Below are 25,894 nucleotides of genomic sequence, written 5' to 3' on the forward strand. Positions count from 1 at the left end.
GTCAAAACTCCCAGGTTGTCCTCTGCTGCCACAAAATCCTTCAGTTGCCTTTCTTTGGACATCTGGTGGTATTAATTGTGTGGTGAACCTCAGACAAGAGTATTCTGCCCAGTTACATGTCTGGCTACTGGTGTGGCAGCAAGTATTATTAGTAGTTATTGTTGGGTATTGATTTGCATTTCCCAGCTGCCTCTCATTGAAGACCATCAATGGGCCATGCAGTGATTGGTTTCTTTTTCAGTAGAGATGGATGTAAGCAAGCTCACACCACCAGGGAGATGTCCCAAAATAGCAATCCTGGTATCCTGGTGCCTTGTTCTGTGTCCCAATGGCAGCAGGACTCTGGGGCTGGGGTTTAGGTGCAGGCTGGTGGCTCTGTTTAATTTTGGTTGTACCTGCTCTGCTTCCTTGTGATGGAAGTTTGGATGTCTCCAGGGTGTGAATATTGGTGTAGTCTCTGTCCTGGGCGTGTAAAAGGTCATGGATTTATGGTTGTATGAGGCTCTTTCCCTTTTGTTGTAGACAAGCTGGGTCACCAGGTCCCACATCCTGCAGAGCTCCGTGGATCCTGTGGCTGATGGAACATGGTGTTGTTCTTGCCTCTGGTGAGAGAGGGGAGTTTGTATAGGAGATTTGCTCAGTACCTTGCTGTGCTGTGTAAGCAAAGAATCCTTCTATCAATTCATACAAGAACTAACCCTGCCTTTTTAAAGGTCATTTCTGTCTCAGTCAGCTCTTAAAGTTCAAGAGGAAATAAACTGCTTAGAGTTGGCATTTTTCAAGTCAAGTGTCAACTTTTGAAGCCCCCGAGCCAGTGAATGCAGAGGAAGGAGAGATTAATAAGTGAGCTGCTTGCTTGATACAGTGATTGTGCAGAAACATTCCCTTTTTTCTTTCCTCTTTATGGGGCTTTGGAACGAACATCATTGAAATATCTTACTCTCTCCTTTTCACTTTGCAATGCAAAAGTACCCAGAGCTCTTTAGAAGTGCTTCTTTTCCCATTAGTCCGGTGACAGCAAGTGGAGAGTTTGTCAGCTCTGCTGAAGTAGGACACAAGGAACATTTTATGACATTGCCAATACCTAAAAGCTCCTTTAACCAGAGATACTTATTATCCAGTAGGAACAAAACTCTCTCTCAGAAAGCAGCCAAAGGCTGAAGTGTCCAGGCAGGTGCCTGCCCTAAACTGCATTGATGCCTTTTCCCATGCAGGGGATGGTGGATCGATAGGGAAATGGGCTGCATTAATCAGGTACAACGGAGGCAGCAGGGGAGATGATGAGGGGAGACAGGTGGCAATCGAAGGATGTGTTGAGCACAGCCCATCAATTGGCTGCCAAAGTGCCTCTATTGAGTGGAGGGTGTGGGCTGTGGGGGCACCAGCTCTCACTGTGCTGATGGGCAGCTCCAGAGAGTGAGCTGTGGCTCCCAGTTACTGCCTTGGGGTTTTACTTTTGGTCTTGGCAACTTTGTCTTGTCATTTTGTTTTGCTGGCCCACCTAAACTCCCATTGAAGGTTTTCTTCTTTCCTTCCTAAAAGAATTTGCAGAAATAAACACATTAGTGGCATTGTCTTGTGTTTTGCTTTAAATAAAGTGTCATGGTTAGAACAATTTTTGAAAGCAACAGATAAATCAGCCTTGCCAAGTATCTCTGTATAGTTACCCTGGAAGCGTTCAAGGCAGGCTGCATGGGGTTCTGACAGCCTGGCCTGGTGGAAAGTGTCTCTGCTGATGGCAGGAAGGCTGGAATGACATGATCTTTAAGGTCCCTTCCAGCCCAAACCATCCCCTGCTTCCATGGTATTCCATGTGATGTCGTGCTCTGCTGGGATTAAACCAAGACAGTGATGAATTGAGGTGCCACATTTCTGAGGGCAGAAACTTCTCCCTGCACCTACTGAATCCATGCTGGACTATCATCCTGCCCCTCCAACATGGAGCTGGTTCAGGTAGGATTTGTGGTGCCAAAGGGCTGATACCAAATTACATTGAACAGAGCATTTCTTTTATGAGTGTTGCAGAGACAAAATTACTTGCCACGTCTTTAAATTCATTTCCTTGTCACAGCTTCACCACAAAATAAGGGATCTGATTTGTCTGCAAATGTAGTGATTTTCAAACCTGCAACTGCTGTATAAAGGCCATTTACATGTAAACCTAACTGGCTTCTCTATAAGTATTCATGACAAAAAGATTGCTTTGAATGTAGTATTGTTTTATTAAACACTCAAAAATATTGATGCAGTAGAATTGATGTAACAGGGCTATAAATGCAGTTGTTCTGGCAGTTCTCCTTCCATGGTGACAGCTTTATTCCCCTTGCCTTGTATTGGTTTATGGGTTCTTTGACCTAATTTGGGGGATTAAAATTAGAGGAAGATAGGTCTCTGTGCCCTGCATGTAAATCCTAATAATGTCAACAGTCTAGTGGAAGATTGAAATAGTGCTCTGGATTTCTAGGTGAAACAGGGAAAACAAACATCCACAGGATGTTCTAGGAATGGGCTTAGCAGGGCTTCATTGTAAGTCTGATTTGGGCATTTCCTTTTTGTGGGGAAAAAATTACAGCTTGGAAATGGGGTCTGAAGAAGCCTTTTGCCTCTGCACATTCCCTGGCTTTGCAAAGAGGGGGCTGCACAGCCTCTGCAGGAGGAGTGGCAGATATTCCTGGTGTGACAGTGGAGCTTGGAGGGATCCCAGTTTCTTTAGTCTCATTATGTGACACCAGATGGCTGGAGATCAGCTCTGCTCTTCTTTGGGGGTCTGCCTGTGCTTATGTACATGCCCAAAATGGATGTGTGTGAGAGTGTAAAATAATATAACTGGGATGAAGCATACCCCACAGTGGATGTTTTTGAGGCAGCTTCAGCCAACTCTACTGTTTTGCTTCATTCTAATTCTTAGATATATGGTTTTGCTTTTATGTGTTGTTTTTTTTCTTAAAAAATATTTTAAGTACTATGTTCCCCATGAGGAAAATAGATACTTGAAAGGCAAGGTCAGGGTTGCAAGGTGAAGCTCTCAGGGGGTGGGAAATCCCAAATTCAAGTCACTTGACACCTCCTTAGTCTGGTTTCCTATAGCATGCAGCATTCTCGTTTCACTTGGCAGAGATGGTGGATTATGTTGACTTAATGAGCAGCTATTAATGCTTTTCTACAGAGAAATTTAATATTTTATTAGTTACTTCTTATGCTAGTTCTGTTATGCCAGATGTAAACCAAGGAGAAAGTGTAGCCTTATTTTCGGAGATGCCAATGTGGAATATTTAGAACTTGTTCTTTCAGAACACCCAAGGCTTCATAGGGCCTGAGTAGCTGCTGCTGATTTCAGCAGCAGTGTCAGTGCCCAGCTCTGGAGCTCAGCACCAGGGGCTGCCCAGTGGCTGAGCACCAAGGACTGCTTTGGAAAGGTCATGGTATCACCAGGAGCTCTGGCAGAGGCAAGAATTGGAACCAGATTTTTTGGGAGCCTTTCAGTTGCCATAATGTGAGACCATTCTCTTCAAGCAATTTCTGTGCTTCATTAATCTTCCAAATTCTGCAGCAAATGAGGCAGAGATCCTGCAGAAAACAGATGCAGTTAGCACTGAATCCTGATTTGTTGTTGGAGCATGGTAGAAAAGATCTTTCACTACCATGAGATGTTGTTTGTGCCCAAAAACATGGTGGTACTTCAAAAATCCATGGTTACAGGTCATGTTATTTGGTCACGGAAATTTCAAGATCTTTGCTGACTTAAAATGCATCCATATTGAGGATTTAAGGATTAGTAGGTCTCTTACAATGCTGTGCTTAATATGGCTTGGATCCTGGTAGACTGCTTTGACACAAGCTGAGTCAAAGCAGGTGGGAGGCAGATATGAGATGGAGTTAAATTGGTGCTTGTGGGAAAGGAAAGCCAAGAGCAGCAGTCTGGCAGAGTGCTTGTTACAGATAGCTGAGTGACTTTGCAGTCATTTTTTTGCTTTTATCTGTACCAGTGTCCCATGGGTAAAGGCTGGGGGGTAGCACTTAATTGTTTGGGTTTATTTGTTGTCAACAAGTAACACTATGAATTCTCTTCTGAGTCCCTAGTGAAAACTGAGACAAGTTTTCATCACATAACCTGGAGGGGTTTTCACTGACAAATCCTGATGCTGAAATGCTGAGCTATAGCTTTGGATTTTAGTCAGAGTTATGGTGAGGGTCCATCACTGAATTGTTCTGCAAAAAATACCTCAGACAATTGTACTTCTGTAAATTTGTTCAGGTAGTCTTAGGTTCAGATATTAAAAAAAAAAAAGTGACTGAGCAGTAATATACAATCCTCATTTCAATCCTCATTTCACTGTGGAGTACTGTAATGCACACTGGAAATGAGGTCTCATTGGAAAAGGTAATTTGAAAAAGATCCACAGAACCTTCACAAAGCTGTAATGAGTCACCAGTCTGTGAGGACTCACTTGCTATATTGCAGTGGAGGGTTTAATGTTTTGTTTTTCTCATCTAAACACTTTGACCCTTCTTATTTTATTAAGATAAGCCATTATCTAGCTGTCAAGAGCCTAGAATTTCTGCAGATTTGTTTGCTGACAAGTTGGTTCAGCACGACCATTCTCCTACTCATTTCTTTCACTACTTCAAGCAAATTTTCTTTTTTTTTTTTTTCCACTCCTCTTTATCAGTTCTTTATTCTTTAGAGCTCCTCAGCTCTCATGCTATTCCCAGATGACTTTCCCATTCTCTGGGTAAGTGTTGGTTGGAATGTATAACAGAAATTGGAAATATTCTTAGTCACTTGTGGTGTTCATGTCACCAGTTGCTGTGCTGGAGAGTTGTCCCAGTGACTTCACAGCTTACTGGGAGAGACAAGATTTATTATGTGCACTTTATAAAGCAATTAATACTGGACTGGGTTGAGAAAACTGTGCAATGCCTTCACTTGTGACTGTGCAACAAACTGAAATCCTTGGGATTTGTATTTGGGGCTGAGTGGTGGGGAAGGACAGAGGTAGGGACTTAATCCCTATAGTGAAGGAGCAGTAGAAAATACTAGTACAACACAGAGTGAGAAGTTTGGACTTTCTTCATCATATTTAGGCACAGCCATGAGTTCCTTCAGCCCACAAGTGTGATCATAGATTGGTAACTGGTGGGGCCAACTGCATTATTCATTCTGGTTCAGACTGAAATGAAATCATCGAGGGCAATTTTCTGTGTCACACTTCAAGGTCAGATGAGAGTATTTATTATTCCTTCTCTGTTTATCTGTGAATGCAAATTGAATTTAGTGATTCAAATTGATGAAATGTTACAAATACAAAACTCATCAGAGCCGACACGAAGAGAAATTACTAGGTAGAGCTGGCCAGTGACTTCACCAGCCCATGTACAGGCCTCTGTTTAGATTAGTAATTATTTCAGTCTTTGGGTTTTCTCATTCTCAGAGTTTTGTTCCAGTTGTTGTCATTTTTGTTTTCAAAGAAAAAAGTGTAATAACACTTTGAAGCATTTAGAATTTGAATTAGATGATGTAAATTAAGCCAGCTGCAGAGAGTGCTTGCATCCTGGCTGGAGAAAAGGTTTCCTTTCAAAATTCTTCCTTGGATTTTTCTTTGAGGGCTTGTTTGTTTGTTTTCCTCTCTCCTATGACAGTTCTCTTTCTCCAGTATTTTACTCCCTTGTGCTGGATGCTCGAATCTGGGTGAGGGGTCATAGGGAAGGGAGCAGACATTTGGCATCTTCTGGTGCTGAAGCTCCACAAATTCCCTTACTGACAGCATCATCCACAGGCTGACCTTCCTCACTGGCCAGGGTTGTTAGGAGAGCCAAAATGAGGAGCTGCAAAGTGGAGCAAATGAGCACAACTCCTGATGAAGTACTGGGAGTGGAGGTGCTCCCTTCCCAGCTCCCTGTGATGCACTTTGAACAGGTCACTGAACATCTTGGCTTGGTGTGGTGGGTCAGTCTGTGCTCAGAGGGCATCTGTGGGCATGCTGGTCTCTGCAGTGTAGGAAAGGGCACCTTAAACTTGTTCTTATCTCAGAATGGGAGTGGAAAATCCTCTTCAGTGAATGCCCTTTTAAAGTAGTCCATCCTCCATAATTGCCAAATGCCACATGCAAGTGATGATGCAGGGAGAGGTGACACATGCTGTACTGGCTCTATGCTGTGTTAATCATCATACAGGACTCTTGGTTTTAACTCCTGCTTTTTAATTACTTGCATTTTATTAAGAAAATTTAGTATTTGCTTCTCTCCAAGCACTGCTGAGGGAATCTTATTTGCTTAGGGTGTAACTGATGTCTGACTTGTTGTGGATTCAGAACAAGAGCCATGAGCATCTGCACACACCAAAGGCCCTTAAAGATTTGTCTGCATAAGCTAATATTAATCACTTTGTTTATTCAGCTATCAGAAGAATTTCTCCTGCAGCCACTGAAGGCAGCAGCATTTTCAAGTGTAGTAAGTGCACAGCCAGCAGTGAGGGCTCAGTGGTTCTTAAATACCAGTAGAAGTTTTATTTGCCAAATAAATGCCTTTGGTAGAAGCTTTGGCTTTATGAACACTTCAGATTTAGAAGCTTAGGAAAAGGACATTTATGCCTGTAGTTATCTCCCCCTTGAAATATTTTTCGTTCCAGAATTCAGTGATGGATGTTGAAACTATTGATGTTTCCACATGAAACCAAAACAAACCACAGACATTCCTCATTTGTTAAGACACTGCTTTCATTCTCATCTTGATGATGATGTGGAAAGCATGTTCAGGACTGTGATTCTCACCCTGAGTGGCTGATTCAGTGTCTGTTCAGGAGGAGCCACCATGGGCTGTGTGGCTGGAAATGTTCCTGGGTTGGGCTCCTCTGGGTCACTGCTGTCAGCACAGCCCTGTGTGTGTTGACCCTGCAGTGGAAGGAAGCTCAGGGTGCCTGATGTGAATTTATTTCAGTGAATCTTAATTCCTGCCAGTCAATTATGGCCATTGTACTGAGGCTGGGGCAGAAAATGTGGGTTATTTCTTTTCTCTAACTGCTCACTTTGGTGGAACTGTGTTTCCAAACCTGATAGTTACACTGCTGGTTAGGGAGTAAAATTAAATAGTGTCTCACAGATAAAACATTGTCAGTGTACCAATAAAGCTCCAAATGTCTGTCTGCTTCTTACCCATTTCATCTGGCCACACTAGCAAAATAATTCTCTTTATGTTGTTCCCTCATTATAAATTCAATGTGATTTGAATCTTCCTTGTGTGTCTAGGAGCAAGATGATGTATGATCTGTTTACTTTTGAATGATTTGTGATTTATGGAAGCCTGGTGCTGCTGAGTTATACAAAAGATCTTTGAGAAAATACAAGGTGTGAAAATACAAGAGAAAGTTTGCAGATGTTTGCTGAGGACTTGGGAGAAATAAATAGCAAGAAGAAAGAGTGTTTTCCCACCAACTCTCTGTAGACCATTTCATGTAGTATTTTGTGTAGCAGTATTTCATAGGGCTCTGTGAGGCACACTTAAAGCTTTAAATAAAATATAGCCCCTGTGATAACTTCTGCTAAAGATGTTCGTATTTTGTATCATTTTTCTTTCTGAATATAGTGAGCAAATAGAAAACACAGACCTGTAGGTCCCCACAGCTCCCACAGTCCCAGTGGCAGGGCAGGATTTGAGGGCAGGGCAGGGTGCTACTGCCTCCATATAGCCACAGTTCTGTCTGTGAAGAAGAAAGGAAGCAGAAAGAGATGCCAATCTTATTGTAGTAAAAATTTAGCACCCAAACTTCTGAATTTTGAGCTGAAATATTTGTAGCACTAAAGTTTTCTCCTTCTTCCTGATGGTGGTTTTTCTGCTGCCTTAAATGTTAAACTAGTTCAGGCTAGTTCAATAAGCTAGTTCCATCTGTAGCTGTGCTCTCAGAGCTCCAATCAGTCTTTTCAGCAGCATTTTGTAATGGATCAGTTTTTTCCCTTTTTAACATAGGATGGATATTTTTCTGTTTTGCCAAGCATCACCTTTTCTTTCCTGTGTTCTGTCCCTATTTAAGTCAAACTGTTTTCATCTTCTCCCTTCTGTTTTTCCTTTTTAATTCCCATCCTGGGTGGTACTGAGGCAGGTTAGGCAGAGGCTGAGGGGGGAAGTTGTGTCAGAAACTGGAGGTTGGAAGAATCCTTGAGGGAGAGCACAGGCAGGGATGTCCTGTTGCTATCCACTGCAAAATAAAAGACATGCTGGAGTGACTCTGATTTTGCTTACACCTTTGTGTTTGTTCAGAAAACCTGTGTGGGAGGAACTGGAATGAAAATAACGTTTTTGTTCAGCCCTGTGTTTATCAGTTTCCAGTCTGGTTTATGCGCGTACGCGTGGATTCATTGAGATGCCTGCGAGTTGTCAGCTTTCAGGAGCGGGTGTTCCTTCATCCAAATGTCTTGCTACAAAACAATTTCCCCTGCTCCTTTTTGCCTCATTAGCTTCTGCATTAACCCTTTTTTGTGCACTCTGACACGAGGATGCTGATGGCTGCAGCGCGTTTTTCTTTTCGGCGCGGTGTGTGCGCTGGCACTGTCACCGTGTTCTCCCCTGTGCTCCCTCACTGCTCTTCCCATCACACTCTGCTTTTCTCTTTGATGTGCTCTCCCTCCTGACAGCTGGCCCTGGTAGGTACACGTGTCTCATCTTCAGCTGAGCTACAACATGACCCAGACACTGTTCCTCTTCTAATTGTCGCTGTGGTCCCCTTGTTTTCCTCCCAGCTTCACACACAGACTGGCTCTGGCATCCTGTGTGCTTTCCTCATTGTTTTTTTATTATTATTTTTTTTTTAGTAACTCTGAGGTGGTAACTTGGCTACTGAAAGGATGGAATGATTAAAATAATGTTTTATGGATCACTGGGGGGCGGGGGGGAGCTGTCAGCTGCTTTTGTCATTTTTGAAGGAGATTATTAAAATGTATCTTATAGCTTCAGTATTCACTGTGTGCCCTCATTGTTCTCAGTCTCTCAAAGAATATTCTGGAAAATGAAGTTTTATCATTAAGATTGCATTAAAGTGGATTACAGAAGGGAAGAGCAAAAAATGAAGAGTCTCAAACAGCTCAGAACAGAAATATGTTGGCATCTCATTCACTGGGATGTGGAACAAGGAACATTAATAGGCTGATAAACAGAAATGACTTTTTCTCTTTAAGGCTTAAAAGGTTTACTTTGAACTTGCAAAGATTTTTTAAAATGCCACTTCCCTAAGCTTATGTTGAATGGAGAACTTTGTGCCTCTTTTATTTTATTTTTTAATGCTCATATTGAGTGAGCAATTACTTCTGAAAAGCCATAGGTGTCATCAGGGTGGAAAAAGAGTGCACAAGTCTTGGTTTAAAAGGCTTTTGCTTCTGAACACCTACTTGCAAATCCTGTTTTGTGTCAATAAGAAATAGCACTTTCCTTTTGGATTTTTCCTTACAGAAGCAGCTCATGCTGTATTTGGTGCAGTTTCTGGAAGAATTATCAATCTGTCCAAAGAGAAGAAGAAAGGATCTCAATAATGTACTTTGGCATGGTGTGGAGAGTTGTGAGGAAGTTGAATTTCATGCCTCCCATAGCAAGGAAACCTATGGTAGCAGTCAGTTCAGGGAGTTTGAGGATTGTCCTCGCTTTCAGAGCCATCTCTGGCATTTGAATTTTAGGTACATTAACATCACATTTGTACCGAGGCTGAAATATAAACAGATGAAGGTGTTATTTTCATGCAGTGGCTGAAGAAATTGCCCATTTGTCTCTCTTTGCTCAACTTCTCTCATGTTTTAAAGCAGTTGTTTTCCAACCTAGCTTGAAGGTTTTGTGTGTGGCTGAATGTCTGTGCTCTCCATGAGACGTGAATCTCAAATATTTTTCATTCTTTTGGGAAGGAAACCTAGCACATATCTCATTTTTCTTGGTGAATGTCAAATCAATCATCATTTGTTGGTCCACTCAACATTTATAGAAATAAGTCACAACATTGGGAGATTAAGAAAAAAGATTGCTCCATAGCCTTATCAAAATGTTTTGCAATAATCAAATGTGAGATTTTTGCTGTTTCAGGGTAATTAATCTTATGCTTGCATTTTTTTCTTTTGTTCTGACTCTAATCAGGACAAAGGTTCTTTGATAAAGAAAAATATATTTGCAGTAAGGTTTCTGTAGTGTGATTTTAATTGTTACAACACATGTATCCGAGTTAATGAGGATTTTGTACTTATATTTACCCTATGCATAACAAGGAATGTTGTTGGACAAACTGTAATGAATCCTAAGGCAGAAATTGAGGTTACCAGGAATTAACCCTTCATTTCTGCCCTGTTTTGAGGGCAAGCTTGATAGGCTGCCCCACAGGCATGTTCCACCACCAGAGATGTTACTCTTGGCACAGGTGCCCTTCTTAGCTGATTAATTAAAACAGGTGCAAGGAAGTAGTGGTGCCCTGGTAATGCAATTATCCAGTTTCAAACACAGATGTGAAGCCCTCTTGATGAACCTTCCCACCTGAGTACAGCAATGAAGAGACTCTTTCACAGTTCCCAATTATTAAATTGGTCTGTGAATGGTTCCAAATTGAACTGGAGCTTTAAACAGGTTTCTAATTCATCCAGTGCTTTAAAACAAATACTTTTTTCAAAGAGAAGGATTTTGAGGTAGGGAGACAGCTACTTTGGAATTCTTGTGAATTCCTACATACATTTCCCAAAAAATACAATTTGGTGACCTGGCAGTGCAGGTTGTACTTGATTTATGCTAGAAGTGTTCTTTAAGTATTCCCTTTTGGATCTATCTAAACAGTACCTTAACAATAGTGCTATTTTATTTACAGCACTTTTATTTCTTTTCTTTCAAATATAATGATGAATAAGACCCCTTGGAAGCCATCATAAATTTTCCAGTGGCGTTTCTAGCATTAGAGAAACAAAGTTCTTCTGTTCCTGACTAAGCTGCAGATGTTGAGTTTGATCTTGCTTGCTTGCTTGAGGGTTTTTGACTTGTGTGCAACACTTTTATTTCATGTCATGCTCACTCATTAAATACTTAGTGCAATCTTGGATAAACTCATCATATTTAAATCATGAACTGACTCTTAATCACAGGAGTGGTTCCACTTTTATTTTGTTATTGATCAAGCGCTTTGCCAGCAGCTGGTGTGTGATGAGCTGCTTGATGTGAGCCTGGGAGCAGCTGCCCCTCAGTGTCCAGCAGCAGGCTGTGGGGCTGGAGGGCACACCTGGAGAGCTTCTCCAGGAGCTCACAGATAATTGTGCATCACCACAGTGTGCTGCATGGAGAACTGAGAAGAGAAGAGGGCCAGGCTGTTCTGGTTTAATTGAGAATCTTGTCCACATCTCAAAAGAAGTGCCAGTCGCCTGCCCTCAGAAGACATTTCTCTTCCAACATAGGTTGCTGGCAATGTGCAGGTAGTGTGGCTGTAATTACTTGCTGAGTACTATCTGTCAGTCAAAGCAGATCTACTTTTTCTTCTTTTTTGTCAGGAAAAAAAAGGAAAAGATCCAGTAGAACCCAAGAGTGTGGTTTGTTTGTTGAAAACAAGACACATTCTCAAAGGCAAACGGATTGATTTTGAAACAGATGTGCAATTATTTAAATGCTTCCTACCTGTGAGGTTCCAGTAATTGTCTCATGCTGCACAAGAAGGCTGTCCCTGGGGTGGTTCTTCTCTCACATCTTTTTCTGACAGCAGCTGATAATGAGAATGCAGCTGCCCTGTTTCCAGTGGTGCAGCTGTAAGATGAGAGTGACACAGTCATGGTCAGGCTTCTCCTCTGAGGCTCTCCTGATGTCTCTGAGAGGCAGCACTCAGGAGTTACAGGTCTGTCCCATCTCTCCTAGTGCCCGGATGCTGGAAAAGGCCAGGCAGCAGCTGCAGGAGGAGATCCTGTGTGTCCAGAGCCAGCTCTTGGATGAGAAGAAGAAACGGGAGCACCAGGAAGCGCTGGTCAGGCGGCTGCAGAAACGCGTGGTGCTCCTCACCAAGGTGAGCCTGGAAAAGCACATGTCCTTATTTCTTTCTGCCAGGTGCAGTCCTTCCTATTTCTTTATTGTTCACCTCTATAACTGGTGCTACAAAACTGTTCTGGGGTCTTTGCACAATGGGTGCTGTGGGAGACATGCAGCCTGTCTTTAGGGCTTCACTGGAATGGAAGTACCAGTGCCTCCTAAAGCTGTGCTCGTGTTCCCCCAGCTGGGCTCGTGCTGTGCTGAGGAAATGTGACTTTGTCTGAGCCTTGGCACCCATGTGAGGGCAGAGAACTGAATCATGTTGTTGCTGGAGTGTTTTGAGCCACTGGAGGGAATTTATAATGGCTTTGGCTGCATTGCCTCCTTTCCTAAAGAGAACGAAGTGGCAGCACCTTGTCAACTGTTCCTGTGGAAAAACAATTTACAGGGAGTAAGAGATTTGCCTTCCTCTTACGCTGGAAGTCTGTTCAAATGTAATGGCAAGCACTAGACCAGTAAATTGAAAATACGTTTTAAGATTCTTTCTATAGAATATATCAAAGGGGTCTGCATCATCCTATATCAGGTGTGCTCTCATGATGAAATTCTATACAATAATTCTGAAGTCTGCAGAGCATTGAAAATTTTATATTAAATTCTGAGAGCTCGCTTTCCACAAAGGGAATAATAATTTGCTGTAGCCAGAATGAGAGTTACTTCACTTTCCAAGAATACTCCTTGCAAAACTTCCCCCATCTGAGCAATCTCCCTGGTGTTATAAAAGCTGCTCACGTAAATGAGCTTATGTGTGTGCAGAAGGTCAGACTCCAGTAGTCAGAGCTCATGAGAGGGAGCCAGGCACATCACCATGTGGGCAGGCAGGAGAGGAAAAGCTGCTGTGGTGCCTGAGCTTTAGACTTTGATTTCCAGTGTCAACGAAAGCGCTTTGATCGATTTTAATTGCGCTGCACCCAGTTTTGTGTAATTCCCGTGTCATTGTTGAGCCAAAGAAGCTGTGATGTATGGTGCAGTAAGCAGGGCTCTTGAAGCATGAAGCAGCCACTTTACAAGAGGATATTCCATCAGATCTTCTGACTGCAGAGTTTGATGCCATGGAGAGTCACAGAAGTGCAAAGAGGAAAATGACAGCAGTTCTGTCAGCCTCACACTGAGGCAGGCGCTGCAGGCAGGGTGGATGGACCAAACTCTCTCCATGGAAACAGAAAAGGCATCTCCTTTCAGCCCTCTCCTGCCCCAGCAGCAGGCAGCTCTCTGTGATGTTCTGGTTTGGGACTGCCATGGCTGGATAAGACACAGGTGCATACTGAGCCCTATAAAAAACCTGTTTTTATAACCTTTTCAGCTGTCTAATGTTGTGCTGGACTGCTCAGCCCTGAAAGAAGTTTCTCAGATGGTTTCTAAAATATTCCCTTTGTTAATTTATTTCCAGTGCTCAGCAGAAACACTTTTTGTCATGGAACACAAAAATATCATTACTTTTCTTTAAGTACTGGACAAAACCATAACATTACTTTGTCATGTGATGATGACAAAGGATTGTACCCTGATTTATCTGGAAAGACAAACCTTTGTTTTGTTTGCTGTGCTCCCCCTGAGGAGGAGCATAGGAAAAGTTGGAAGTGTTCTTCATCAGACCATGGCAAATAAACTTGTGTTTTGACAGGGCAGGTTTTCAGTGTGCTCAGTCATTCCTCAACTGACCTGTTTTGAAGGAATAAAGACTTTGCTGTTCTCTGAAAATTTATATTCCATCCAGAGAATGCTGGGTTCCTTTGTGAAGGAGTACATGTATTATGGTACTTGGACAATCTATCCTCAGCCTGTTTCTCCTGCTGGTTGCTCTTCTCATGCAAAATCAGAAGAAAGAATTTCATTTAATTAAAAAAGTATGATATTGTGATTTAAAGTGAGATTGAGCAAATACATTTCCTGTCAAAAATAATTATTTTACATTGAAAGCATATCACCTAGAATGGTATTTAATCATCTAATTAGTGGCATCAGTACTGTGGTGTGCTTTTATGTAATTTGAGAATGGAAAAGATGAGTTCTCTCTATTCAATCTTTGTCTTGTTAAATAGGACTGTGAAAATCTAATTTGGGGGAGAGTATTATATATATGATTGAAATGCTATTGCTTTTGATAGTATGACTTCTGCATTTGTGCATGTTTGACCCTCTACTAGGGCTGAGCAACTGTGTTTGAGGGTCTACTATGTTTGACCCTCCTGTGTGCTGAGCAAACAGGGCCTGGAAGGCATCAGAGGTGTTCAACAGTGCAAGTTTAATTTTAAAGCTGTAACAGTTTTCCTTTCTTTGGGCTGAGGTTGGAACCTGGAAGTCTCAGGCCTAGAATATGTTTTAAAATATGAATAGAAAACAGTAAGTTGTTTTTTTTTTTTTTTTGTAACAGCAGGACCAAATAATTCAGTGGCAAATGTGCTCTCTCCAGGGGCCATTTGCTTTGCCAGTCTGACTCCTTCACACTGCTATGGCTACTGATTTTTTTCCCCAAGATTGAAGCAATATTTTGTGGCTTTTACAGACTGCCAGTCTCACTTGTCAGTCATGCTCAGCTGTCACTTGCCACAGTCTCTGTCTGTCTTGGCTGCTCTTGTATTTCCATCCCAGTGCATTTAACCTCTCTGTCCATTGCTTCCTTCCTTGCCTCATTTGCTTCTTTTGGGCTTTCTTGATCTTACTTGGGCCTTTCCCGTTGGTTTACTGCTTGGAAGTGACACAGTTGTCAGTGTGGGACCCTTCAGTGCATCCCTACAAATCTCTGATCCCTGGCACAGCATTCTCCAGTCTCTGGGTGTTCCAGCCCCATCAGTTCCACTGCTGGGTGTAGGAGCTGCATCCTGATTATTCCTGCTCACAAACTGCTCTTCAGAACATGTTGGTTGATCATTTTGTCCCACATGCCCTTGTAAATCAGGGCAGGACTGAAGTTTGCAGATTTACATGTATTCAGTGAAACATGAGGCTGGATTAGGACCCCACCGAGGCTCTCGACATTGATGGCTGGGAGGTTTCTCCTGAAGTGTCACTCCCTTCACTTAAGTGATGAAACGGAAATTGATGTTTGAAGGGTTGGATTCACTCTCTTTCTCAGAGATCTGCCTGGCTGGCTTTGCTGTCTGTCATGCTTTTTGCTGTCCCTTAGCTCAGAGTTTTGGGAAAATCTTTCATCTTTGCTTTGGTACCTGAGGTAGTTGTGATACAGAAGTCCTGGGAGATACCTGAAATGCTGGGGAAACACCTAATCCACCTCTGCCCTTTTGCCTGTTTGATTTACTGCTGCATTTGCTTTGAATGTCATGTTTACCCACAGATTTTTGTATTTGACTTTTGTGTTGTCCTTAAGCTTTTGAGTGTTTCTCTCAAAGAAAGACAACTCCTGGTCTTTGTTTATGAAGTGGGCTTGTTAAAAACAGACAATTCTGCTACTGAATGGCTAAAATTGAAATCTTCAGAAATTCTATATGACATAGAGGCCTCCCAAAATGAAAAACCCTTTCTGAAAATCCTTATCTGAGTGTAAGTAGCTGATTGAGTCAGTATTTCATGGAAAGCCAGCTCTGGATATTTATTTCAGGAGAGAGAGCAGCTTCCAGAGGGCACAACTGGGTCTTGTGCAGCAGAGGTGTTGCTGGAGAACAGCAATAAAGGCTCACTCAAAAGCTCCCAAAGCCCTCTGATGTGGAGGGCCAAGGATTGGCCATCATCTGCTCCTCTCCCTGAGTGATTTTACCCGGCTGTGATCAGCCCTTACTGAGTTTCTTACTTGGCTGCTGCCAGGGTTCAGACCTGGAGCGTCTTCCCCTGCCCATGTTCAGTTCAGTGACTCCTGAGAGCAGTGATTCCTTCTGTGCCCAGGAGGAGCTTCTGCAAGGAGCTCTGGAGTGCATGGGATCAGCCCAGGGCACTGCAGGTTTCACCTGAGATGAAGTGCCCTGCTTCTTGCAGGCAGGCTGTGATCCTTTGCAGGAAGCTCAACACTCAAAATGGGAAGCCCAATTTCAGTTACTTTTTGTAACTTATTCCAAATTAGTCTAATTTGTTCCTGAAATTGAGGGCTTTATGAGTGCACACTGCCATAATTGCAGCCCTTGCTCTCATCTAAGGCACAACACAATGACTGAACCAAGCTGCTTGTGTTGGATGTTGTTGTTTCACTGTGTTTATTTCCTGTCTGTGCACTTATCTGCCTTTGGGTACTCTGCTGCCCAGAGAAGAGACTGAAAAATTCCCTTTTGTTTCCTGGGCTCTCAACCAGATCATGTGATATGATAGGAAATCTGTTTCTATTGAGACATAGTTTAGGCCATCACCATAAAAGTTAGAGATTAAACAAGTATTGATTAACCAACTCCAGCTGACTGCTGATACCACATGTTCCTGGAGATATCAGTCAGTGTGAAGTGTATTAGTGACTCCCAGAGCTGAGAATGGTAAAAATGCATCAGAAATGGGACTAGGTAATTAAACTGTTCATTAAGCATGGCAGATGCAGAGTTCATGACTTGATTTGCCATCTGCTTTGTTTTGTAATCAGTAAAGATTTAAAATAATGCTGATGGCTTCTCTGTCATATTGGGTCCTGCAGGATGTTTTTTCTGAGGAGGTACATAGATGATTTTAAAGCACAAGGAGGGATCTTAAAGTTCTGGGTGTGCAGCAAAGAAGGTGAATTAACCCTTTTGCTGGGATATGTGTAAGATAAATTGTAAATACAGCAGTCAGCATTGCACTCAGCAGCATTAGAAACAGGCACTTTGGCAAAGCTCATCCTTGTGTCAGACTTTTTGGACATCACACCCTGATGGCCTTGGGGCAGCTCTGAGCTGCTCCTCGGGGCTGTGAGCAGTATCCAAAGTATCCAATGCTTTCCCTGGCTGTTATCACTCTCCCTCCTTCCCTCCCTCAGCCCATGTCATGATTCTGTGCATGGCATTTCAGCAGTGCAGGTGCATTCCCAGCTGGGCTGCTGTCCACATCTGGTTGTTAAATGCTGTCAGCCTGAGCCTGGCCAAACCTTTCCCTCTGCTCACTGTGTCTCCCCTTTGTAGGTTTTTATAAACTCAGGGAAGTTACTTTCCTTTTTAGGACTGGCAAATAAATACATTTTAAGGTGATTCCACATCTCCCTCTTCAGGGATTAAGCAAGGCAGGTTTTGTGAGTGCTTCCTTGGACCATCCATCCTTGAGAAGAGGGAGACAAGACACTCTGTGTTTGAAGGAGGCTCAGCAGCCTTTTAGATTGAGCACAGGTCTCTCTAATTTCAACTTCATTATATTAATCAGTTCAACAATTTCAGAGAAAAGGTGCTTGGTAGGTGGGGGTGGAGAAGGATAATAGCAGAAGGAGACAGAAGATCATAATGATTTGTGGGAAAGAGGCAAAGAGGGAATTGCTGCCTGTAGGGTGCAGGGGCTCAGAACAAGTCACTGCTGAATTTTAATCTTTAGTAACTAGTAGCATCATCAATTTAAATTCCCAGACTGCTTTTGTAGGGTGTCTTTATTAAAAAATGAAGACCATCAGGTCAGAGATGAGGTAGGTGCTTTTATGAGTAATTCTCTGCTGGTGAGCTGGTGTTAAAACGCTCCTGAGTTCAGTCTGATGAAGGGTGGTTGCTGGGCTTCATGTTGTGATTTCCACAGGAGGGTCTGGGTTACTGGACAAAGGGTGCTGAGTTTTGTGAGGAGAAAGCAGGAGTTGGGGGTTTGATGACTGTTTCCATAGACATTCTTTGTAGGAGTTAAGGAAATATCACACTTTGCTTTTGTTGGTTTCTGACTGCCTTCTCTCTATGAGGTGGAAAGTGCTCCAGGGAAATGGAGTTCTGTGAGAAGTTATTTTAACAGTTTTTTGGTTTGTTAGTGTGGTTTGGTTTTTGTTCCCCTGTATAACCCATATTTATTGTGGGGATTTTTTTAAAAATAACTTCTTCCAGTTACTTGCTGTGTCATATTTTAGTCCTGATTCACTGAACCTCCTCCTGGAGCTCAGGCAGCTGCCTCCACGTGTAGCAGTGTTGGAGCTAACTTGCTGTATCACTCCTTGCCTGCAATAGATGCCCTGCCAGATAACCCCACAAATATGTGTTCTGAAAACACATTTCCTGATTAATTTTTATTATTTTTCATGTTTATCACTGGTCTGCTTTACCTTTCTTAATCATCTTGCAGTCTGCACTGTGAGGACCTTTAAACCATGCTCTCACCTTCCATACCTAGCAGCCTGCCAGGATCTGTTGACCTGATTTCAAGTATCTCTAGATCTCAGAGTCTGAAAGTGTTTTTTTTTTTTTCTCCTCTATCTGTACCCTCTAATTTGTCTACTTCTGAGTTTTATTTAGCTTTTAATGGGATGGCCTTACTCCAGTTTTCAAGGAAGTTGCTACAGGGAATCAAAAAGAACAAATACAAATTTTATCAGCCTCAGCTGTTCCCCAAGTCACTCAGTCCTGCCCCTGGAGAAGAACAGCAGTGTTGATGGCTTCACCCTGGCCCTGCCATGAACCAGCCATAGTATTTATTGAAATGGCTTCATCTGCAGCACTGCCCTTTCTGTAGCCTTCTGAGCACAATCCCACAATACTCCAGCAGCAATTTTTGCAGACACTTGTACAGTGACAAACTAACTCTGTGCTGATTTATACTAGATGCTTCCTTATATTCATTACAAGATGCTTGACATTTTAAAATACTGTGTTTGGAATGTGTTATTTATTTGGAGACCTTTATTAAGCAACCTCAATCTAAGGGTTTAATTGTTACTGATAGCTAAGAGTATAATTACCTCAGTAAAATATCATGGCTATATTAAGCAAATGGCAATTGTCTTCCAGAAGAGAATGAGTACAAGCCATTTTCCTTTGAAACAGGTTGTTTCATAAGGTCTGCTAATATCATTTACTGATACAATTGCAGAACCTCTCCATAAAGAATGAATAAGGAAAGCTGGGATCAATGTGCTTGTAGAAGGGACTGGCTGCAGCAGTGGTGACGCAGAGCACAAAGACCATTTGGGAGGAGGAAGAATCCTTAAATTAAACCAGAAAATGTTCTGTTTCTGAAGTGTGATTTGCAGATCTTGGAAAGTCAGAAGAGTGTGTTTTTGCTGGTGTGGACTCCCAGAGCAGTGCTTGGTTTTCTTTTTGCCATTGTTCCTTACTTTGCCTAACTTGGTAATAAGTTTACCACTCACTTTTGACTCAATGAAGAAAGTAGCAGAATTGTTCTCACTTCCTTATCCTGCTCCAAAATGACTTTTCTAAGCCTGAGAGTTCCCTTAGTTTCACTTGTCAGTCTGCATTTGTCAAAGGTACCTCTGGCTCTGAGATGCAGGAGCTGTTCCCAGGCTGTGGGCACTGGAGTCTGCCCTTGTTGCTTTCCACTGCCTCCTCTCCAGTGACACCCTTTGCTCTTGATCTGTTGTCCTAATTCCTCCTAGCTGGTGGATAAATTTGCCTTTTCCCTGACTTTGGGTATTGTACTCTGTGTACCTGTAGGAATTTGTCCCTTGGAGGCAGGAGGGTGATGTGCTTTGTTAGAGCTGAGCTTTAGCACCTCAGGGCTCTCACCATGGAGATGGTGAGGCTGAGTTCAAATGGCCAGCCTGGAGGCAGAAGATGAATTGGCCCCTGGGCCTTGCTTCCCTTTCCTTTTTAGAAGCATGAAAGAGCTCATAAAAATTACCTTAGCAATTTTTTGGGTGTTGGTTTTGTGTAATTCTTTCTCTTGCCTTATTATGTATCTGGTAAACCTTGCAATGATAAAAATACAGAGTTCATTATTATCTTTATATCTGATGTTTTTGAGGTGGAGGCACAAGGACATTGAATACAAGCCTCTGTATTCTTATTGATGTTATCTCTGACATAGCTTCTATTTAAGTAGCGAGTTTAGAGGATTTTTAAAAATTTTATAACAATTCAGAGTATGCAGCAAAGTTAAAAGTTATGTTATTTTATGAGGTATTTGTGAAGAACAATAGAAATGTGATCTTTTATTTCCCCAGAATACTGACTGGATTCTGCTTTGTTCTGCCCCCACTAGATATTAATGCTCACTGCTAAGAGGTTAGATTATGAAAATTAGAAATATACCCATAAAAGAATTTATATGACCTTCAGTTCTCATATTTCTCTGAGAGAAAGGACTGTAGGACTTCTAAAGGTAAAATATTCAATAAAAAGAAATTAGGTTAATCCAATGTTATGGCTGAGAATTTAAACTCACCCAGGTCAGGTAATTCAAAGTTATAGTTCCCTTGATGCGTGTGCTGTAACATTTATTCCTTAGCTCCTCAGCTCTGAATTATGAGGGATGGTTGAGCAGCTCTGGCAGGGAAGATGGATGGGTGGAATGAGGGAGTGATTGCTGGGGGAAGTGGCGCAGAACAAACCTGGCTGCTGGGCAGGGGCTTGGGCAGCAGCCAGGGACAGGGAGGGGGCTTAGGATTTCTGAACAGCAGGCTCTGAAATACCAGCAAGGCTAAGCTGCACAAAAAGGGGTTTTGGTTCTTTTTTTTTTTTGCAATTCTTTGTTCCTCACATCCTTATGGTTTGAAGGCATTAATCTCACTGCCTCTTAGAGTGGTGGTACTGCTACAGGAACTGCAGCTTTGAATCTCTGACTTCCCTCTGTTTTAATTCTCAGCCATAAAACTGGATTAACTGGGTTTGCTTCAAGTTGAATTGAAGTGGATTTTTTTTTTTTTTAAGGATAGGAGAGAGAGATAATTAAGTAATTGCACAGTAGCTTATTTCAACATGTGATGGGAGCCTCTGGTAAGAACAGCTGCACTACTCAGACACCAGTCAGAGCATCCTTTCAAATGAAGACCCAAAATCTTTATAAAACTGAAGGACTGTCTGGAGAATTGAGGAGTTTTGGATTGCTCCTGGCACAGTATCATGCAGTGCTGACTATTTTGTTCAATGTGTGTTCACAGCATCTCAGGTCAAGCATTGCTTAAATTGATGAATATATTAGAAGTCAAATGAGGTTTTACAAAGCATCTTGGAAATGGTCTCTGACCCATGATTTGTTGCATTGAGGAGAAATGTACTGTTCCCTCTTATATGAGCACATTTGTTTAGGTGGTATTTCAGATAGAGTCAACAACTGTTTAATAGAAGCTACAGAATATTTGAAGAATTGGTGTAGCTACAGTTAATTAATTTTGATTGATGTAATGAGATTATTATGTTACAAGTTTCTCACTATACAGAACAGCTGCTGGATTTTTTTAGTGTTATGTGGGGCAGGACCTGTGAGGAATCATTAACTGTAAACTTGCCTGTTCAGGTGGAACCAATTTGGGACAGTGGGGGAGCTGAGGCTTAGTTTTCTGTCTGTATGAATCCAGAGCTTCAGGATTTCCCTAGAAAGATCAATGCCTTTTTGAAGTCAAGAATTTAAAAAGGAATCAACAGGTAAAGTGTGAGCATGAGGCAGGAAAAGAGGATATGCTTTTTACACATCAAGATGTTGGACTTGCTTTCTGTCAGGAGGAAGAGATCTCTTCTCATAAGAGTATTAGGAAGGTTCTATAACCCTGTGGGGCATCCAAGCTGCTTTTTAAGCACAGGGAAGCATGGCCAGAGTAGTTTAAATCTGTCTGTGTCTGCATCTCCTTACTGATTCCAGCAGATGTGTTCCTTTGCTTCCCACAGTGTTGGGTGTGTACAAAGTGCCGTGGGTTTATTCCAGTGTTGTATCAATACTGGGGAAAAGGGAAACCCCACCCCATTTGGGCTTTTAGTCAATATTATTTTGGGTGCCACAAGTCTATGTGCAAGGAATTGAGACCAAGTGGTTCAAGTGAAAGTTGCTGAAAGGGTGGAGCATTTTAAACTTTTCCTGCAAGTGTTTGGGAAGGTTTGTGCTGATCTCATGCCCGGGAGCTGCAGGCACCTGAGGGGCTCTGGCTTTGACACCAGTGGCAAATATTTTTCACAGCAAAATGTGCATTCTGCCGGTTCTCTGTGCCAGCCCATGCTGGAACTGCAGGATGTGTAGTTCTGCTGCAGGTGGATGCTCTTCCCCCCTGAGATGTGAGCACACTTCCCCTGCTGGGCTATTGCACCAAGCTGGAGCTCATGTCTGCCTGTCCTGGGTGCCTGAAGGAGCTGTAAAATCTAAATACAGACAGAAATGCATGACAGGACTGGGGCTCCTGTCCTTGTGAGCAGTTGAAGGAGAGATTCATACCATGATACACAGCAGGTCCTAGGGAGGGCTTTGACTTTCTGGCCTGTAGAGTTGGTGGCTTTGGAGTGGGGTGTGCCTGGAGCCCCATGGGCTCATCTTCATGGGACAGAGCCAAGAACTCATTCCCTCTTCAGGGAGAGGAGATGCTCTTACTCCCTTTGAGCAGCAGAGTCTTCTCTCCAGTGGAAGAAGCAGCTGGAAGAGTCCCTGCTCCCACACTCATTTTTCCTGCCTTATTGGAGAGATGGGTTACAGGCAGGTCCAGGACCAACAGCTTTTTATTGCTTATGTGCATGGGACAGGAGCTAGGGAGACTCATTCTGTGCATTGAACTTGTGATTAAATTAAACATGGACGTGGAGTAATGTTTCTTTCAGGATGTGCACACATCTTCTACAGGGCATTTGCAAAAGGAGTGTGCAGCTCCCAAAATGATCTAGTGTCTGAATTAGAAATCTAAGCAATTTAACTTCTCTCTTCAGTTGCTGCTTTTTCAGGCACATATATAAACTGCAGAACTTTTATGCTTTGTGCTTGTAACAGGAATTCTGCTCTGTAAATAGTATTTTCAGCTTTGCAGATAAAGAAACACTTTCTGACTTTAATAAATTAATTTTCTGTTGATAACATACTACCTTTGGAGACCAACTTTTCAGGTTGACATTTCTATTATATTAATTACAAAGAGAGGAGAAGCTGTGCTTGTTTTGTCATTGGGAAATGCCATTTGCAAAGTTATTGGAAAGCTGACCTTGTCAGAAGTGTTATTGCATTATCCCTCAGTGAGGGCCACCACAACTGAATGACAAGAAAAAAATGCAGAAAGAAAAAAGCAATTTCAGGAGATATAATGAAATCAAAACAAAATGCCTTTTATCCCTCTCCAACGTGGAGATGTTTATTATGATAGTGTATATAAGGTTTGGTGCTGGGGAAAAAAGTGCTTGTGGACCATTCAGGGTTGTTTTTTAAAAGTGAAAATCACCCTACAAGAGAATTCTTGACTTTTTGCATGAAGTAAACATGACCAAGAGGCAGTGCTTACTCCAGTGACATCTCTCCCACTCTGTTTTCACTAAGTATCCCTGTCCATTATCCTTTTTCCCTCTTATTCATTCTGCACATGAGGCTAAAGGGGCTCAGCCTGCATGGAACAAAGCCCCCACCCAAGGGCTGCACTGGGGGTACCCATTGCCACCTCATTATTTGGAGAGATTACCCTGGAATCATTTTCTTTCCCCCTCTCTGCTTCACTTTGCCAGTCCTTTAAGTAAATCTCAGCTCTTCTGTTTGCTCCTAGCAAAATGCCAAGCAAATAATCTGTTTATTTTCTGTTTTCCCTCCCAGTTTAAAACCACAGAGCTGTTTGTTTTCTCAGAGCCATTCCTTGTTCTCCCTGACCACTGAGGAGCAGCAATAGCTGCACATTTCCTGCTGTGCCTCAGTGTCCCATCCAGGCACAGCTCTGCTGGAAGCCCAGGTGATTGCCTTCTCCTTCTCTGCTTTCCTGTGCCTCTAAACAATCCTGTGCAGGAAAGTACCACTCAGCTTAGTGGCCATTTCATCTCTGAACATGTGGGGCACAGCAGGGCATGCTGAGTGTCCCATTCTGCTCATCCCTCTGCTTTCTCCCTGTGCTGGAATTGTGACAGAGGTGCAGGTCACGGGTAGCTCAGTGAGTGGTTCATAATGGAGCCATGGTCACCACACTTTAAAAGCTTTAGATGAAATCTTTTCCACCAAAGAAGTTATTAAAAAAAGCCCCAGAAAGCTATTTAACCTCCTTCTGTGTGAGGCAACGTGTTTCTTATGTAATATCTATGCACATGAATTTGTCATGTGTGGTGTTAACCTGAGGCTATGTTTGTAGCTCTTGTGTTCCAATATTGGCTTTTTACTTGCATAAAAGAGAAGAAAAAAGCCCTGCTGAATTCCTTGGAAACATCCTAGATGGGATGGTGAGGAGCTGTAAATAATAGCCAGGTTTATAGTTTAACTCTCTGGGGGCATGTGCAAGCTGAAGGGTGTGAAACACGTGTTCTGGATCTGATGTTTTCCTTCAGATAACACAAGGAAACCAGAACTGCAGAAATAATTAAATGTGCTCACCTTCCCTGCTTCACTGTCCTCTCTGCCTGCACGTGGATTTGTGAGTTCTGCGGTTCTGAAGCTCCTTCTGCTGCAGCTGTTGGTGCATTTTCTGCATTCAGCTGTGCCCTCTCTTGGGGTTCATTCCCTAACATAAGGAATTTTTTGATCCCTCTAAGCAACCAGCTCAAGCTGACTCATCTAAATCAGTCTCTACCAAAATACTGTGACTTTGTGAGTTCTTGCTAAACTTCACCAAATTAGGCTGAGTTTGAGGTGCTCTTTTGTTGGTATTTGTGTTCTCACTGCTTCTCCCTTTGCAGAGGTAGTTTTTTTTTCCTAGTTTTCCTTTAAGAAGAGGGAGCAGGGATGTGGAATTGTTGCCCCTCATCAGCCAGCAGTTTCACAGGCTTGGTTTCAGTGCCAAACTGCTCCACTGAAGGAACTGGATCTTTAACTGCAGCCAGAGCATCCAAGTAGGCATACCCAGTTGAATTAGTAATAGGAACAGATCAAGAACTTCCTGCCAAGCCTGGCTGGTGGGCAGGGGGTCATGCTTTGGCTTGATACAGAATTCCCTGTGTTTTGGATGTTCTTCAGCTGACAGAACCTGCAAGCTGTTCCTCCTCAGCTGCTCTGGGATCGTGGCTCTGCCTCCCGCGGATGAATGGGTGCCTAACGATCTGCATCAAAAGTTTTGATTTGTAATTAACTTTCAATATGCTAAAAGGATGGCTAATAATATTAAATGCAAATTACAGAGTTCATATCCCTCATGCAAATAAAACTTAAGAAAAATGGTATCTTCTCATTTTGCTGCATTGTTCGGATGTAACAAGCATGATTGCTGCTCTCCCCAGGGACAGCTTTGGGACTTACAAGGTTTATTCATCCAGACCAATGAGTTCGTTTTCCTGGCAATTTTTTCCCCCAAGAAGTAGTGATAAGAAACTCTGAGGGGAGGGGGGGAGCCTTCTTGATACATTGCTTGTCCTTTCTCTTTTTTTGTGCTGGGACTTAGTGTGGAGTTAAATGTGTTATAAATATCCGAGTATCAATGCTTGGTAGACTTAGGAGAGCTCTTAGCAGCTAATGAAGGTTAAATGCTGTCTATTTTGGGAACCTGAATGACACTGTCACTCACATTTTAGCAGTACTCAGTGTCTAGAGCTGCTTTTCTCCTTCTAGCATTCCTGTGAGGTAACAGCACTGTTATCTCAGTTATAAAAGAGCACAGGGAACAGAGATGCTTGGGTGAAATAACTGAAGACCTGAGCTCAAGTCAAACAGGAGTGCTGTGGAAGAGCTGTGAAATCTTTAGTGTATCTCCTTCTGAGAATGTTTGGTTTATTATGAAGTCCCCCAGTGCAGACTGCAGTTTTCTGTGCCTTACCTATGTGACAATGACCTTCCTGCAGGTGACAAATCCTTTGCTGCAGCACGTGTGTATGTATTCCCTGACACTGCCTGCTCTGCTGTGTTAGTATCAGCATTGCACTGATTTTCTACATCTTTTGAGTCGTGTCACATCCTGGAATCACCTGGTACTGTTGTGGTGAACCTGTGCTAGTACAAGGATCTGTTTTTTTCCTGGATCTGT

At 42.5% G+C, this 25,894-nt stretch overlaps 1 protein-coding gene across 4 annotated transcripts in view; it reads left to right on the forward strand.

The window, feature by feature from the left end:
* The window catches only part of MAD1L1 (mitotic arrest deficient 1 like 1), a 352,399-nt gene that overhangs the window by 92,546 nt on the left and 233,959 nt on the right, over positions 1-25,894 (forward strand). For all 4 annotated transcript variants that reach the window (XM_036392627.1, XM_036392628.1, XM_036392626.1 and 1 more), the window contains exon 11: positions 11,851-11,995. In XM_036392627.1, coding sequence (XP_036248520.1) covers positions 11,851-11,995 — 145 coding nt within the window. The remainder of the gene's footprint in view (positions 1-11,850; positions 11,996-25,894) is intronic.

Source organism: Molothrus ater, chromosome 16, assembly GCF_012460135.2.
Source record: "Molothrus ater isolate BHLD 08-10-18 breed brown headed cowbird chromosome 16, BPBGC_Mater_1.1, whole genome shotgun sequence".
Classification (NCBI taxonomy): Eukaryota; Metazoa; Chordata; class Aves; order Passeriformes; family Icteridae; genus Molothrus; species Molothrus ater.